Genomic DNA, 18383 nt, shown 5'->3' with positions numbered 1-18383 from the left:
GAGCTCCGGAGCCGTGAAGCTAACAAGTTAGATGAAAAAATGATCTTTGATGCTCTTAAGCTGAACAGCGATATAATTCGGACAGCTGGGTTACCCAAGGTGAAGTCTCACACCGAAAAGAAGGAGCACAGACGATCGTGGAGAATGCTTGTTCCACCCAGCTTTCCAGATTACACTAATAGAAGTGAAAGCTCCTTCAATGAAACTGCTGATCTGTCAGAGGCAGCTAGACTAGGCAAATGCAAATGGGGTACGAATTCTCTTACCTCGGAAGAGGATGATTCTGGTTTATGCAGCCCTCCAACAGAAAGGGAAGATAAACAAGATACACCGTTAGCAGGGGAGCAAACTCAAATACCAAGTCTGTCTTCTGCAGAAGATATCCATGTGGTAGGTCAGTTCAGACCGTATATCCCAGCAATTTGCAGAGAGCAGCAAACCCCACTGCTTGCAAGCATGAGTCTCCCTGTCAAAGAAAACTGCAGACTGGCTTTGCATGACATTTTATCCTCTGGAAAAGTAAAACAAAACAATGCCCAGGCATGTGAGAGTGATCAGGAAGAGATGGAGGGGAAATGCTCTCACTTACAAAGTTTCAAAGAGAAAATTCTGTCACATGAAGATCCTCTTCAAGGTGATGGAAGAAGTATTACCCCTGACAAAAATGAAGTGGAAAATGCATATGAAGTTCATGAAAAAGCTAAAATACAAGTCGCAACAGTAGAGGAGGATTATGTGGATGATGTATCTCTTCATGGAGATCTTTATTACACTAATGCTGCTGTAAATACTAGTGACTTGGATTTTGCAAAATATGAGATTTTATCTGATACGGAGGAATGCAGTGTAGCATGTACAGGCTCAAATGAAATGGCATTTTCTGTTCAACAGCTTGAATTAGACAGTACTGTAAACTGCACAAGTGTTTTCTCAGAGAGAAATAAAGGCAATATCTGGACTACTGGCATCCAAGACACCTTGGATGCAGTCTGCAATGGCCTCTTGTCCAACAAGGTAACTAGAAAAGAAATCCATAGATTTGTGAAATATTTGTAGTGTAACCATAAAGATATTTGTTTAAAACTCTTTAAGTTTTGCCATCCCGCAAAATCGTAACTTTGAAAAAAAAATACTAATTAGGTAGATGCAGTGATCAGTGCCATTTGCACGCCACACATGGGGTGTCCAAAATAGGTGAAATAGTCAGTGTGGGAAATGAACTGGGGGCAAAGTCTGAGGGGGTGATTGTTCCTCCAGCTGTTTTGAGCAGGGCTGTTATTGCCCAGCTGGTGCCTGTTGCTCCCGACGTGGAATGCCTGCTCCGTGCTCTGCCTTGCTGCTCGCTGTCTGCGCTGAGTGCGGTCGCAGGCAAAGCCATTCAAGGGCAGCTACGGCCATGTGTTCATGAGCAGCCTTACTCATCAAGGTATAAGCAACAGTATCAGATGGTTGTGGTTTCCCAAGCAGGCAGATTAAAGGCTCGCCGCCTCTTCTGAAAGATGCCTTTTGCATTTGCGTGCCAGAAAGCAGATCTGACGTTACGGTAGTGTTTTACAAGCGCAGGATCTCGCAGTGCTTTGTGAGTGGTGGATGAGGTAAGAGAGTGAGGGAAGCTTTGTAATAAGGAAAGGGTGTTTGTCGGGTCTGTAATTTTTTTCTTCCCACTCTGGTTGAAATCTGAGATACTTCAGGCTTTGTTGCTAAGTTGTTCTGGTAAACTTTAGCCTCAGCAATAATTGTAATTTATTTTAAGCTTCTCTCCACAAAGAATGTGTGCATTTTTAAAGGGCGGATTATGTAGATCAGTCCTCTCTGTGGTAGGACGTTGTTCTCAAACGATGAGACTTTATAGCACATAAAAGAAGAATTTGTTGTTGATTCTGTGTTGAAATATTATTCTGCCTCCTCCTTACCCTACAGTCAAGAAAAACACATGCATTTTCCTTCTAGAAGCAGCCAACTCATTGCACGTTCTCAGTTTTCATGTAACCACAGTCTTGTAGTTTTTAGGGTTTTTTTTTTGTCTGTAGGAACAAATCTCTTAGGGATGCTTAATTTATTTTACCCCTCGTGTTTAGTGTATTTGCAGTAGCTGCTAGATTAACTTGTCAAGCTGGTGGAAGTGTGCTCAGCCACCTGAGGTCTGCAGCTTTAAAAGCAATCACTTGCCACAGTGTTTTTGGTGCAAAAGAGGAGAGTTGCTGGTACATTCAGAGTGATCTCTGCTTTTCAGGATGCTGAGAAAGGTTGCTTTGAATGCACTAAGTGTACACCAAAACTGTTACTGAATGCTGCTATAGAAATTGAAGGATTTAGGGTCAAAAGTTGAGCATTCTTTAGCATTGTTTATTCATTGGTTATTTTTCACTGGCCTGTGTAATTAATTCAGGGGCTTCAGGCCATTTTCTGATCTCATTGACACTTGTGTCAGTGTAGCTTAATGCTGCTGAATACAAATGGAGATTTACATTGCTGTTGCTGATGGTAATAATCTGGCTCTGAAAAAACCTAAATACCTGCAGGAGTAAAATAAAGCAAACACAAAACTGCTCAAACTGCTGTTGGGCACGGTCAGAGCCTTGGCAATTAGCAAGAGTGTCCTTTGAATGAAAGCCCATTTTCCTGGGTGTCTGCCGGGATACTCTTTCAACAGCATCTGTAGTGCCTCCTCCTCACTTGTTACCATTATAATCTCCTAAACAGATCTTAAAATATCTCTTCCTTCACTGTTTCTTTGACCTGAAACTTTGGCTTTAGTCCTAATTTGGAAAAAATGCCCACTTGTGTCTCTTGGTCTGTGCCGTTTTTTGTTAGATTTTATAGATAGACAATTAAACAGAAGAGTTTGTCCAGTCTTTCCCCACCCCCCCAATCAGAAGTTTTCTTTTTTCAACCCCCTAAACTTTCACCGCCTCTCTTTTTCTCTGTCCCTTTCCTTCCTATTTAAAACTACTCATGGAAGTGTATGCCATTTCCCCTTCTATGATGTACTGAATTTACTCTGTTTAGATTAAGGCTATTCTGTTTAGATTTATTAATGCTTTTTTAGGAAGATCCTGACAAGGAATGGCTTCCTTTCTTCTAGACACCAGTTTTAAGTAACGTTTTTGTTGCATACTGTCATGTAACCATCATATACATTTTATGACAGAAGTTACCATGTTTCATGTCTGTCTTGGGTTTCAACTGCAGGTATTCCAGAAAGAAGAAATTGAACCCTTACAAGTAAAACAACAGGAAGTAAATTGGTTGGGTCAGGGCCTTATTCAGAGTGCTGCTAAAAGTACCAGCACAGAAAACCTTGAACACGACCTTGAAGATGTCAACACCCGATGGAAGACTCTTAATAAGAAGGTTATTATCTCATATACTATCCTGCTTTTGTTGTGTTCTGCCTTTTGATTATTTGCTTGCTGATGTCTTTCAAAATGCAGGAAATTAAATATTCACTAAGAATATGAACTGTATTTGCTTTACACAATCACTTTTTTGTAATTCTAAGGATAAGATTTATATTGCTAAAAGCCAGAGGTGTTGCTGTCATTTATAAGGTTTTGCCAAACTTTCTCTAGGTCTGGTCTGGATTTTTATTCAGAAAAGACTCGCAGAAACATGAAATGGTTGGGGTTGGAAGGGATCCCTGGAGATCCAGTCCCACTTTCAGTCATTGCTTGCATGTTTTTTCAGTTCGTTGTATTTGCTCATGTACACTGTTGTACCTGCACAGAGCAATGATACAGCCCAGCTTTATGTAACTGGTGGAATGTTACCTTTACAGCACCTTAAGGGTTGTATTGTTTGAGACATCAGAAAATACCACTGCTTGGAAAAACTGGCTGTTTTTCTGTACTTTTCAGAATGGAAAGGGTGGGGAGTAAAAATGGTGCTCATCTTCTTCTGCTCTCTTCCTGAAAGAGTGATGCAGCAGAACCAGATACTCCTGAGGTTCACATGTTTGCCTTCTCCTTTCCTATTTTTATTTCTCATTGATGGCATTACTGGGCCTTATTAAGAGCTGTTACTTTGAAATCTTGGCTCATTCTTTCTGTAAGGAAAATAAAGACTATTCGAAATGCAAACATCCCATCAGTATATTTCATAGTATTGTAACTATATAAAGCTTGAGTAACTTGTAAGGAATTACTAGAGCAGACTGATTTACTGGGAGTCAGTCTGTTATTTTCATTGGATGTCTCCAACTCCAATTCATGAATCCAGATTCATGCTGAATTGTGACATAGTGCTGTTATGAATAGTTACAAAAACAAGAGTATTTATTAGTGATATTGACAATGTTCTACAGATTTTGACAAATTATTTCTCATAAATAAAAAATAGGTGAGATCCTCTACTGTTTTTCAGGTTGCCCAGCGTGCTGCACAATTGCAGGAAGCCCTCCTCCACTGTGGGAGATTTCAGGATGCCCTTGAGTCTCTGCTTAGCTGGCTCATTGATACAGAAGATCTTGTGGCTAATCAGAAACCACCATCTGCTGAATTCAAAGTTGTCAAGGCCCAAATACAAGAACAGAAGGTAAGTGAAATGGTTTCAGAATCTCTCTCCTTCCACTGGATCAATGAGAATAAATTCCCAGTCTTTGGCAAAGCATAATATCTATTCAAGTGTATTATATTACACTGGGGTGTGCTGAGGTGTTTAAAGGAGCCATCTGTTCAAAACTCAAGACATTGTCCAGGACTGGGAGGAGTGCTCATCTTCTTGGATATAAGACAGAGTGATACTGTGCAATCTGAGCTCTTGTTTATTAACATTATCTGGAAAGGATGTTAAAGATCCATTGGCAAAAGAGAAAGCATAAAATCCAGTATTTGGCCATTTGAAAGGTAGGAAGTAAAACCTAGTAGATTTTCACTCTAGTACTACCAAGATAAGATTGCAGATTACAGACTTAAAACCTTGGCTCTTGATCTTCATGTGATCATTGTTGGTAATTAATTGGAATCCCATTGGGAAGTGGCCTGTGCTAATGTAGAAATTCTATCAGTGTCATAAACTTTGGCATGTTTTGATAGTGGTTATAGAAAAAAGAGTGATAATGTAGCTGATAAAACCTACAATTCATGCAGTTGGACTGTGTGGCCCACTGCTACCCAAGGATTTAATATAACGTTATGGCTAGTACAGGTTGTTGTCCTGGGATATCTGTGGTGGGAAAATGTTAATGTTACCAAAGGCATCTAGGGAATGGAGGAAGGGAGGATTGCAGAGGCACATTTTTTTCTTCACAGAGTTAGTGTACTACCCTAGATTGGTGAACTCAATTGTATCTCATATAAGTGATGAGCCGATTATACAATAGTTTTAGTATCCTTTTTCCCATCTCTCTATGTGTCTGAATTACCTCCATAATGCCAAATCTGGCAGGGCATGCAGTTTCCCCATAAATGTTCCTATAAAAAGTAACTTAATTCTAAATAGCTGGATTCTCTCAAGGGTGTTATGTAGAACTTTGTGCTCTGTGTGTTCACTTTTTGGGCTGCCACACATCCTTACCTCAGAGAAACCAGGGTTGTTGTTTGGGCTTCATGAAGCTTTGGTGTTCTTAGGAAAATAACTGAGAAACTAAAATGAGCCTGTGTTGGTCAGGGAAGAGGTTGATGTGTGTGCTATGTGTGTCGCTTTGTTCACATTTTTATCGCAATATAGGCATTGTGGTTTAGGTTTTGGGGGTTTTTATTATTTTAAGGGCTTTTCAAGAAGTTTGCTGTTGTTATATTTGCATTATTGCAATATTTCTTAATAACCTGGTGCTGGATTGCTCTCTCTGCAGCTTCTGCAGAGGCTGCTGGATGACCGCAAGCCGACTGTTGAGGCAATCAAGCGCGAGGGGGAGAAAATTGCGGAGTCAGCAGAGCCTGCTGATAGAGTGAAAATCTTGAAACAGCTGAGTTTCCTGGACAGTCGATGGGATGCCTTGCTCAGTAAAGCCGAAACAAGGTACTTGAAATTCTTTCATGGGTTTGAAGAAAAGTAGACAGAGCATGTGATGGATGTTTAGAAGCAGCATGTGGAACTCTATACTGTAAAGTACCACCATGCTTTTGATTGCGTTATGTCTTTGTGTCTTGATGTTGATATAAAGGGTCCTCTGAGGGAAAAGTGGAGAAAAGTGACCTGAATAGACCAAAAGCTCTTTAAAAAATGTTTAGTCTAATGTGATAATCTGTTAGAATTAACTACATATGTGTCTTCTGAATATTTTATCTCTGTTAATTAATTAGAATGCAGGTGATTTGAGGCAAGAACCTGTTTTGCAATAGAATCAAGTGCAAAATTTACACCTAACAAATAATAATGAAGTTGGAACTTCAAAGTCCTGAATTGCTACAAAGAAGGGGCACTCAATTCTTTACTTTTTTTTTTTTTAATATCATCAATATAATTAGTTTGTGTAACTCAGAGGTCATCATAATGTCAGTTGGAGATGCATGCAAGGTGCTGAGCTCCCTTAGTTTTCAAGAAAAAAAAGGACTTTAAAGTATATAGATCTATATATTCTAGCCACACAGAAAACCCTGTCTCTTAAAAGACATTGAGATCCACTTCAAGTTCCAGTTGGAAAAAATCCAACCAAATCCATGCACACAGTATCTGTATAAACACAGACTTACATTTATGAGTTGTTGTCAATGTAAAGTTATGAACTGGAAAGTGTCTTTGAAGAAATCTATGTTGAAAGGGTTACTGAACATGTTTTCTGGGTGGGGATTTGAGAAGGACAGTCTTTTTCAGAGTAGAGAGAAGATTGCCTGAGACAGCTTGGAAAAAGGCCTGTAATTGAGAGTAAGAGAGGACTTGGGAAGTTAAAGAAAAGTTTAAAGTGCACAGTGAAGCTTTACAGTGAAGAACAAATGGTTGTGTTGGGACTTAGAGTAGCATTGAACTCACCTCCCTTCTGCTGCCTCCTATTCCTTGTGGTAGCCTCTCTTTAGCTGAACCTGTTTTGTTACCTCATACTAATAATAGGATTATTTAATTAGTCAGCCACTAATAGATCATTATTTCCTTTTTTTTTTTTCTTTTTTATTGAAGGAATCTGACTCATTAGCTAGGGTAGATGTTAATGTTTAATTTAATAATATCCTCCCAGTCTGGTGATATCTAATTACAAATAAAATTGCAGCTTTTTCCAAGCCATCATTAGCTGCAAGCTTGTCTCCATTGTTCTTTGGCTGGTCTCTAGAAATGAAGAAGGAATTTGAGAGTGACTTTCAAAACTATGTAGAGTGCCTCACAGTGTTCCATGGCTAAGTATGTCAAGTTTACCTTGTTTATAAGCCTTGGAAAACACATATAAATGCAGCTTTTATCTGGAACAAGATCCTCATTTGAAAAACATTATTGTGATGTTTTCATGTAGAACAAATCTCTCCTAAAAGTCTGCTTGAATGACATTTGTTCAGCACTGCTTGTAGAGAAGACTTTGTTGTAATCAAGAATCTTTTCTGACGTGTAATAATCTGAACCAGAAATGTTTTAGTTACTGCTTTTCTGTTTTGGAGGTCAAGTCTCTGTGCTTTATTAATGTTGTCTCACTAACTTCATTGAGAGCTTTTATCAAAGAAAAGAGAGGCAAATTTAGAACAAAATAAGTCTGTTGTCATCATTGAAAAAATGTTTAAAGATATTTTACAACACTGAGGAAGCATGGCAGTATGTTCTGGTTCAGTAAAGCCTTTGCCTAACTTTAAAACATGTATAATAGTCAAGGGAATGTAACTTTATGCTTTAAGACAGCTGGAAGCTTCAGAACTATCTTAACTGAGTATAAAGCAATGTTTTACTGAATTGAATGCTAGATTATTTTTAGCAAAAAGTATATGAATAAAGTGGTACTACTTTTATTTTCAAAACTGGTATATTAGCCAAATGCCTGGGAGGTGTTTGTTTGGATTTAATTTTATTTGATTTTTACTTTACCTTACTTTTCACTAAGTATCATGGCTATATGTCCGTTTATTTGGTGACTGGCTCCTACAATGAGATTGAATTATTTCTGGAGTGTTTTTCAAAGGATTCAAGGAATTTTTTTCTTTATTAAAACTGTTTGACACTCACTTCATCACAAAAGATAACCATTCCCTGGGTGCATTGATAGGAACCGTCAGCTGGAAGGCATCGCGGTGGTCGCGCAGCAGTTCCATGAAGCTCTGGAGCCACTGGTGGAGTGGCTGACAGCCACAGAGAAGAGGCTTGCAAACGCAGAACCCATTGGAACACAGGCCTCCAAACTGCAGCAGCAGATTTCTCAGCATAAAGTAAGATACAAACTACTCACTTGCTTTGGTCATTCTTTTTAGATGCTTCTGTAAAGCTGGCAAAGCTGTTGCACTGTACTCATTTTACCATACTGTTTCATTTTTTTCCCTTATAATTTAAGTTTTACACATTTATGTTGGCAGTATGTCCTTTTTTGTTGAATTGCACTTAAATTTATTTTACGTTTTTCTGATTTTCTTTTCCATTATTCTTCATTATTGAAAATAAAATATAGGCCCTAGAAGATGATGTCCTAGCTCACAATAAGAGTTTACATCAGGCCATTAGCACTGGTCAGTCTCTAAAGACTATGAGCTCCAGGGAAGATAAAGATATGGTGCAGGAAAAGCTAGATTCTGCTCAGGCACGATACATTGAAATTCAAGAGAAGAGCAACTGCAGGTCTGAACTTCTCCAGCAAGCTTACAGCAATGCTCAGATTTTTGGGGAGGACGAAGTTGAATTGATGAACTGGCTGAATGAAATCCATGATAAGCTGAACAAATTGTCAGTCCAAGATTGCAACACAGAATTGCTTGAGAAACAGCACTCTGAACTACTGGTATTTTGATTTCTGTTCATTTCTTATTTAATTCCTGTTTTTAATTTGATTTATATCTCCATACATCATTTATTTTCATTAATGTATTTTGTTTAAAATGTCAGTGAGCTTATTCTAAATAAAAGTAATATATTTTTTTAGGTCTGTGCTAACATAAATGACCTTTATTCATAGGATCTTCAGGAAGAGATTCTTCTTAGAAAACAAAACGTTGATTTGGCTATACAAAATGGCTTAGAGCTTCTCAAGCAAACAACAGGTGAGAACTTACATAAAACTACAATTTGTCATACTTTTTTTTCTTGTACTTGCTTAAGAAAATTAAAGTGAAGCTTGTAAATATGGTTCACATTTACTGGTTAAAGCAATCATAGTTGTTTATTTTAATAAGGTTTGAGGTCAACCTAGGCTATGTTTTGGGGCCAATTTTACTTTTAATGTAAGTGAGCAAAAGGCCTTTTTTGCCTGTAGAGAATTTAGTCCTTGAATCCTTTTATTATTTTTAGTGGAAAATTATTCTAGTGAACCTGCATTCCATTCCTAATAGTGAGTTATGGCCATTACTCATAATGGAGTGCTGTTTGGCAGTGGACACTGTAAATTCCCTGCAGGCATCCACAGATGAACAAGATATTAGACTACCTATTACTGAAAGGGGAAGGCTTCAGCCATGGGAGCTAATACTGTGGGAAAAGTTGCATTCCAGTTACACACAATGTGTCTGCTCTATAGATCAGCATCTGTCCAGATTTTCCTGTACTTATGAAGTTCTTGAACCCTTTGAGAGGTACATATGTTTGTGAAGGGTGGTATTATCCTTTTCTGTTCCAAACTTTGACATTACATATATTCTATGATGAAATCAGAACATTTCTAATATTATAGCTAATAAATTTCAATGCATTGTTTTTCTTTTACCTTTTGAGTTGTGTTTCAGATGGACAGCAATGAGGGTGAATTGTGATGTCAAAATCTACTGTAATTGAAAGTCTAGTTAGTAATACATAGAGTTTTTTTTGTTCTTTGCATTTTCAGTAACACTTTTATATTTTATTTGGGCTTTGTAAGAAGTATTGTGAATTTAAGGGTGGATTTTTCTTATAAGAACATTTCTGTTTAAAATTGGATTTAACTCCTTTCTTTGTAATAGTTTAGTAAAGCAGAAAAAGACAGAAGGGCTGATCCTGAACTGAGGTAAACTTTATACTTCTGTGGGTTTTAGTGATGGTAGGATCATTTACAATAGTTGAGGATTGGCCTTGTCACCTTGTTTGGGTTATTCTATAAATTAAACACTGAGGTTTCTGTAATATGTGGAGTTCGGGGTTTTAGTGGTTTTTGTTGTTGTGATGGTTTTGTTGTTTGTTTTTTTTTAATATTTGTGATCATGGGAAATAACATTCATTTGATATTTTAGGTGATGAAGTTGTAATTGTTCAAGATAAACTGGAAGGCATTAAAGCGAGATACAAAGATATTACCAAATTAAGTTCTGATGTATCCAAGACTTTAGAGCAGGCTCTGCAGCTTGCAGGCCAACTGCACTCAACTCATGAGGAACTCTGCAAATGGCTTGATGAAGCAGAGATGGAGTTACTCTCATATGAAACTCAAATACCAAAGGGTGAAGAATTAAGCCAAGTACAAGAAAGACAAAAAGTAGGTTTTAGAGTTTGTGAATTATTTGCTGTTCTGTGATTTGTGAGGTTTTGTGTTAATTTATGCTTGATATGAAATAATTTTTTGAATTACTAAATGTAACAGTAGTTAAGAATCAAACTTCTTTTCCAGAGTCATCAGTTGTAATCACTTAGGAAATTAGGCTGAGGTTTATTTTTAGCACAAGAGAAGAACAACATTTTCATTTTATTTGAGGAGCTACCTAAGACTGGGAAACTTCATAAGCTGTCAAACAAAGTTATTTTAGTTCTTTAGCTGTGGCACAGCTAAAATGCTGTAAAGTGTCAGCATTTTAAGCATATATTACTAATTTTGTTAAACAAGATCTATTTCAAAATAAAAAATGCAGTATAAGCTGCATGGTATAGAAAATTTTGAGGGTGGAAGTTAAAAAAAAATATTAAATTTCTTTAATAGATGGGAAGTTCTATACAGGTAAAAGCTCATTCTGTTGTGTGAATGTGTGCTTGAAATTTAATCCAGTCATTGTAGAAATAATTTGAATTAATCATATTTTGCTATATTGCATGCCAGTTTCATTTGCTGATGATTTAGTTCCTTATGGAGTTGCAGTTCACAACCATCCATTAGTTTTATTTACTTTGGATGCTTCACGAAGTACTAGCAATTCTTAGAAAATTTTCAGACAGTCATACTGAATAGAGAAAAAATTTTAAGTTAGATTGTGTAAAAAATTGTCTTAAGAATCACTTACCTTTCTGTCAAACAGCTTACAGTATCAAAAAGGTAATACAGTTTAGCTGAAAATAAATATTCTAAGTTAGCCCTTTGGTTTGTGTGGGAAGCATTTCAGTTCTGGACTAATGGAGTAATTGAAAGAATGAAAAATCTGCAAACTTTGTATGTTCCGTTCATATACTACCATGTTTAAATGGTTTAATTGTTTTAAATGGCCTTTTACAGGAGCTGAAAAAAGAAGCAAAGAACAACAAAGGCTTAGTGGACACTCTGAATGAAGTTGGCAGTGCCTTCCTGGAGCTGGTGCCATGGAGGGCCAGAGAGGGGCTGGACAAGATGATAACAGAGGACAACGAACGTTACAGATTAGTGAGTGACACGATCTCTCAGAAGGTGGATGAGATCGATGCTGCCTTCCTGAGGTCCCAGCAGGTACTGAAAACTCTTCTTTGGACAGTAACATTCTCTGGACATGTGTTCTTGAACAAAAGCTGTCCTGTAATGATGTTGCCAAAAGTTTGTTATGCTTGAGCTGCAAAAGGCCCATTTGAATGAAATGGGGCTCCAGTGTTAAAATATGAATGCCAGAAATCTGTTAATCTGTACTCTGTTTTCGTTGTCTCCCCTTTTGTTGAAGCAAGCAACAATATCTTAGTTAAAATTGCTGTTTGTAATCTGTGGCTCCTTAAGTCGGGGTTTGCTTAAGAACTGAATGGCCCACATCTTCTGTACATCATGCTGTGTTAGGTAAAATATGGGCCAAGATACTGAGCTGCCTTTTCTGGAGGTGACACTGATATTGCTAGGTTGGCCATACCTTTCAGCATCTGCTGATTGTCTAGCTCCTCTGCACATTAGACCACTGAAAGCTGGATGACCTTGTTCAGGCTGTAGTGGAGGATTTAAAGAACACTTTTATTAATATCCACAATGCTTTTTTTCTTGGAGTGCAAAACCTGAGTTATTTAATATGTGGAGGTTTCTATACATGCACAGAATTATATGGGGATATACTTTGAGAACTGGGCTGTAATTTTGTCACTAAGTAGTCTCATATTTAAGTCAGTTTATAAATGCATTGTGGAAACACAGTTTTCTAGTTCAGGCATTAAAGGGGTTTGCTAATTAATATTTTCTTGTCTCATTAACCTAATCGTCAAAAATGAAGGGTGATTTTTATTTTGTTTTTTTTTAGTGAGTGATAAGGTGAGATAGGAGATTATATATTGGCTCTCCTCCAGATTTTTTGAATTCTATGAGTATGTTTCATCCTCTAGCACGAGCAGTTTTAGATCCAGACGTGAAAAGTCCAGAGGTGCTATTGCACTAGCTAATGTTGCAAGGACACATTGCACTCTCATCCTGTATACCCCAACCTCCACTTCAGACATCATTGCAATAAACGCCTGTACACCATATCCTGTGATAAGTTTTGGGTGGCTTAATGTGCTTCCAGTAAAGGATAAGATACTTTCCATTTAGCTGTGCAGAATAAAAAACATTTTTGGAGAAGCCAGTGCTCTTTCAGTTTGCCCTGTGGCAATTTGTTGAAGTGCCTATACTATTAAGTTTTGGCTGGAGGACAAAGCTGCTGAGAATACAAGGCTTTGGTAGGAGTAAGTGTGTGTTTTGTGTCAGATGTTCTTGGACCAAGGTGAGGAATGCAGCAAGAAACACAGATGATTAGGCAGAATAGCTCATATGAATGGAAGCTGGAAAAATAATAGACAAATGCAATGCCCAGGGTTTTTAACTACCTGGGCAAAATGGTCCCAGACTGATAATAGAGGTAAATTCAGCTGCATGGTTTAGTCTTCATTTCTCAAGACTGAAGGCCTTGTTGGAGTCCTCTAGAGAAGGAGTCCTGTGTGGAAACACAAGGTCATATTCTACCTGTTCTTCACTCTAAAGCAGCCATAGAGAGTGCTTTAGAAAGCATTCATGGAGAAAATCACAGCATCATCATATTCAGAATTCAATCATTCCTGATCAGAAGAAAATGTACCACAATGAGCTATGCTTGGTTAAACTGGATGGGGATTAAATAGGCGATTTTATAGTGACTCCAAGTGTAGCTGAGGGCTCATAAGTAACTGCCATGTATAATGGAAAGAAAACATTTCAAATTTTGGATTCAGAGAGAGCCAATTTTTATGCTTTTTATTCCTTAATGTTGTTTTTAAGCATTACAAATTGAAAATCCTATACCTTCAGCAAATTGAGTTTAGAGTTCTTCTCTTCCTCAGTGCAATTTAACGTAGAAGTTTCAGTGCCATGCCTTAATTTCGGTTTTTCCATTAAATATTTCCTCAATATTATTTACATACCCATGAATATTTGGTATCAGGAAGTCACACTGCAGTTAGTTTGTACATCTAGGACATCTGAAGTTATCTTCACCCTTTCATTCGTAAATAGATGAACTTCTGAAAACCTTGATCGTGAACTGTAGTTTCTAAAGCAAGGACTAGCACTGGTGCATGTACTTCATGCTAATGTTTACAGTACTGATTATTTCAGAACATACCTTAATAGTAGGATGTCACAATATTTAGGACAAGTCTTACTTTCTGTTACTTTAAATGAGAAATGACATATGGTGAAAAAGAATGTTCTGCTCTTTCACATAACAAATGGATTGTGAAGGCCAAAAAAGATTGACTCATAAAGAATGAAATCTCAGAACTGTTTCTTTCATTTTGTGGGACTCATGATTAACCGCTAAGACAAGTCTGTGTTAGTGACTAAAGTGAATTCCAGAGATATTAAAGAGCAGGGCTGGTATGGACTACAGCCACAAAGGCACAGATCAGCATATTTTAAAGACAAGTGGGACTGAGAGTGTTTAGAAGATTTCTGAGGAAAGTGTGGGCATCAACAACACAAGTAGCAGGTTCTGACCTAAAACATCCTGACTTTCACAATAACTCAGGGCTATATTAAGGCTCAGATAATTTTGGAGAGGGGGTAGAGTTTTAACAAATTCACTGAATGAATTCTTAGTAGTTTCTAAAATGTGCATCCTGTTCATCCCAGGTAATATTTCTCAATGGCTTAGGCTCAAAGCTGCCCTGGTTGCGTACTGCAACATGTGCGTGCTAAAATGCATGCCTATAAACTTGATCTGAAGACAGAATGTATGATTTCTTTTTTTTTTTTTAATTTGCTCTCACATTTCAGAAGACTTAGATCCCCACATTCTTATTTTCATGCTTTTCTTTGCAAATCAGTAAGAAACTCCTTTCGTTATATTAGTGCTTTTAGGAAATTTCTGAAATACTTAAATGTTGACTATTGTAGTCAGAAGTTAATCTAAAAGTCAGGAGGAAAAGGACTGGCTGTATCCAAGTGCTCAAAAAAAAAACTTGTGCATTTAATCTGAGGCCTAGATTTAGATGAAATCCTGTCTTCTCTAAATTCGGTGAGCTTTTTGCGCTAACTTAGCTGAATTGTGATTGTTTTGCCTTGATCATTTAATACCAAAGCAGCTCTTCCGATTAATAGGGTAACATCAAAAAACTGTGTCTCAGGATAATTGTAACATAACACTAGCAGTAATAATAAACACAGAGATGAAAAAGACATGCAAAAGTAGAATAAAATGAAAACAAGCAGTCTAGTTAAAACTCTGAGATTATCATCCTTTTTTATTTTCTTATGACCGTTAGAGAGCTGTAGGCTTTGGAAAAAAAGTATTTGCTTCTGTTGCTTTGTCATGCTTATGAATTAAGCTGCTTGTTTCACAATCCCTCAGAACCTTTTTGGGCATTTTATTTCATTTATATAAAACTCTTAAATGGAAATTTAGCAGCTATCTTTGTAAAAATTCAAAAAGATGCTGTTTAAACTTCTTTAAAATTTTTGAAACTGTTATTCTAATTTCATGTCTGTAGAACTGCTGAACTAATTCTTGTTTCCATCATTTAGTTTGATCAAGCAGCTGATGCTGAATTTGCCTGGATTGCAGAAACAGAAAAGAAACTGATGTCTCTGGGTGATATTAGGCTTGAGCAAGACCAGACCACTGCTCAGCTGCAAGTTCAAAAGGTAAAAGAAATGCATTTCCAACTGTCATGTTAATTATTGGCCAGCACACTCTCCATCTAGAAAATGTACTGGCATTATTTAATTTTCAATCCAATCATAATAAATGCATTTCAAAACTAGCTTTTGCTCCAAATACTTTTTTTTAAAAATTACTATTCTAACCAACTTTTATTGTGTTTCAAGGCTTTTACTATGGAGATTTTAAGGCACAAAGATACTATAGATGAACTTGTTAAGTCTGGGGATAAGATTATGAAAACATGCACTGAAGAAGAGAAACAGATGATGAAGGTAAAGTTCCTTAAATTGCAGCTACAGTGGTAGATATGCAGAAAATGTACAAGTAGAAGGATTCCTATAGTGTCTTTTAAAATCCTAATGGAAAAGCATTAATTACAGTCACTTCCTGTCTGAGGATTATAATGCTAGAGGAAACGCTCTTGTGTATAACTTTCCTTCCTTCAGGATGTTAAGAGAACAAACGCTGTGTACTTGCTTCTTTGACTGACACTAATTTGGAGCCCCATTTATCATCTTCATCCATAGTAACTAGTATTTTAGTTAGATAATTGAGTAAGGAGGTGTTACTCATCTGGGTTGTTGTGTGGAATCTGGCAGTTTATGTTCCGAGTTCTTTTGGGTCAGTGATGCTCTGGGCATGAGCATTTCTGTGCCAGATTCAGTGGCTCTGCACCTCAGTGTGAGTCTTTACTTTCATTTCTGCTGATTTCCATGTAGACCTTGCTTGCCAAGATTATTCCATCCTGTCACAGCCCATGAAAGGCATTCTTATGACTGTTTATTACACACATACAAAGAGGACCCAATGTCAGGGCTGCAAACATGTAGAGAACGATTTTTCATTTTGGCATTTAGGAAGGATTAGTTGTGGGGTCGGGATTTTTTTTGCTAAATTATGGTGGGGCTGGATATGTTGTGTGAATTCAGTCCTTCCAATCCATGAAAAACAATGCTTCAGTAATTGTGTTCTGCTGCAGGATCTCTGAATAAATTTGATTTGCTCTTAAGTGAATTTAAAATAGATGGGGTGTTCTGCAATGAAACTGTAGTCATAAGGCAGAGCAATTTTGTGTGAGTCTCTACTAAATATTTTTATTTAAGTACTGTGTATCTGTGTGTTAAGGTTGTGTTCTGTCCTCTGGATAGCATCTCTATACTTAATTTACATGCAAGACATAACAAATGAAAGGATAGCTTGTTCTGCCAAAGGGAAAAAAAAAAAGTTCATATTCAATATCTTGCTTATATGTAGTTTTTCCAAGGCTAGGATTTATGTGCATTGTCACATATAATATTTCATAAACATGATAACATGGGCAGTTTTCCACAGGAAAAATGTAGCTAGTATAGCTAGTTGATACTTTCATTTATTATTACATGCCCAAATACATTAAATTAGTAATGTATAAGCCTTATATTTCTATCACTATTATCTATATTATTGATGGCAATACATTCTCATTAAGTAAAGTAGGCTAACCAGGAAAATAGTGTTTTGTGGTTTCTGTTGCAAGTTTGAAAATGACAGTTGCAACAGTACATCCTATTATCTTGCCAGAGTGGAAAAGAAAACCCCACCAAAATAAACACCAAACAAAACTAAACATCCCAACAGATTTTGTGTATTTTCCCTCTTGCTTTGAATCAGAAATTCTGTGGAAAACTTAGTTTCTGCCAAGTGTCACTGAAGATAAGTGTCTGCAGTAAGGAAATTGGGCTAAGATCTGTGGTCAAATTCTTTGCAGCTTGACTTAGAAGCTCTATGAATAGTGTTCATATAAATATAATAATATTATAATAATGATAAAGTGTGAATCAGTATTGTTCAATATATTGTAATTATTTTGCAAGTATTCTGTCAAATTCTGGTCTCCTTCATTGTTGATATTGTCCGCCTTAAACAGTGATACTGTAGAAACATCAAAATTGAAATTTTATTCACTGTGAATTGATGCTAAAATTATCAAAGAATGTTCGGAAATAAAGGTAAGAGACACATGGGAAAACATACTTTTTAAAAATTAATATTATTTTGCAGAAAAAAATTGAAAGCCTCTTACAGAAATATGATCAAGTCTGTCAGATGAACTCAGAGAGAAACCTCCAGCTGGAACGGGCTCAGTCCCTAGTTAACCAGTTCTGGGAGACTTATGAAGAGCTTTGGCCATGGTTAACTGAAACAGAGATGATCATCTCTCAGCTTCCTGCACCAGCCCTTGAATATGAAACATTAAAGCAACAACAAGAAGAACATAGGGTAAGTGTTTTGAAAAAGAAAGTGTTAAAAACCGGGAAGTATTTTGCTTATAACTGGAGTACTCTGCAAAATTCTTAAAACTGAAAGAGATACTCTTCTGTTGGAAAAAAAATGAAACAATGATGCAGAGTATGTACATTTTCAGTCATCTCTTCTGTTTATCAAACTGTGCATGTAAGCAAGAGTCTCTGGGGAAGGCAGCAACTGATCTGTAAGCATAAAAAAGGGCTGAATTGCCAATGGACTGAGAGAACTGAACACATAAAAGTTATTAGTTAAGAAGTATATTTAAAGTTGCTCATTAATGTCAGTATTGGAAGAAACCAAAGCAGAAACCGAAAGAACAGATATGGGGTGTTGGAGCCAGAAACAAAAGAGGGGTACAGTCTGTACACAGATACGGACATATGCTGATCTTATGTATGCACAAAAGATTTAGCTTTTGTTTTATTGGTAACATTGAAATAAACTTAGCTGAGTAAGGAAGATGAACAATTAGAGGGCCAATGATTGATTGCTTGGCTACCAATCCCGTAGTAATTTATCATGTCAAGAATGTTTGTTATGCAATAATTAAAATAAATAATTGTTTATCATAGCATCACAAAATAGAGATGACCATGTTGTAGACTGGCCACTGTATGGATATATAATCAGTTTGGATAAAAATTGAGGTGTTTCATAGGTGACTGCTAGTATCACATGGAACCAGATGCATCCCACTGAGGTTAAAAACCTGCATGTTTTGGCAGATGCAAAACCTGCACAGCCACTGGAGTTACCTGTTTCTCCCTGCTAAGCATGGAGTAACTAGTGTTTTTTTTATTTCAGCTGCCT

At 36.9% G+C, this 18383-nt stretch overlaps 1 protein-coding gene across 10 annotated transcripts in view; it reads left to right on the top strand.

Moving 5' to 3' along the window:
* The window catches only part of DST (dystonin), a 273488-nt gene that overhangs the window by 205087 nt on the left and 50018 nt on the right, over positions 1–18383 (top strand). For all 10 annotated transcript variants that reach the window (XM_041477345.1, XM_041477347.1, XM_041477354.1 and 7 more), the window contains 11 exons: positions 3193–3354; positions 4363–4533; positions 5792–5958; positions 8120–8279; positions 8516–8842; positions 9017–9101; positions 10260–10501; positions 11447–11653; positions 15149–15268; positions 15452–15559; positions 17328–17546. In XM_041477345.1, coding sequence (XP_041333279.1) covers positions 3193–3354; positions 4363–4533; positions 5792–5958; positions 8120–8279; positions 8516–8842; positions 9017–9101; positions 10260–10501; positions 11447–11653; positions 15149–15268; positions 15452–15559; positions 17328–17546 — 1968 coding nt within the window. The remainder of the gene's footprint in view (positions 1–3192; positions 3355–4362; positions 4534–5791; positions 5959–8119; positions 8280–8515; positions 8843–9016; positions 9102–10259; positions 10502–11446; positions 11654–15148; positions 15269–15451; positions 15560–17327; positions 17547–18383) is intronic.

This window comes from Pyrgilauda ruficollis, unplaced genomic scaffold (genome assembly GCF_017590135.1).
Source record: "Pyrgilauda ruficollis isolate IOZ18807 unplaced genomic scaffold, ASM1759013v1 scaffold40, whole genome shotgun sequence".
In the NCBI taxonomy this organism is placed as follows: Eukaryota; Metazoa; Chordata; class Aves; order Passeriformes; family Passeridae; genus Pyrgilauda; species Pyrgilauda ruficollis.
Note: the sequence above shows the minus strand (reverse complement) of the source record. Positions and strands in the feature narration are given on the sequence as shown.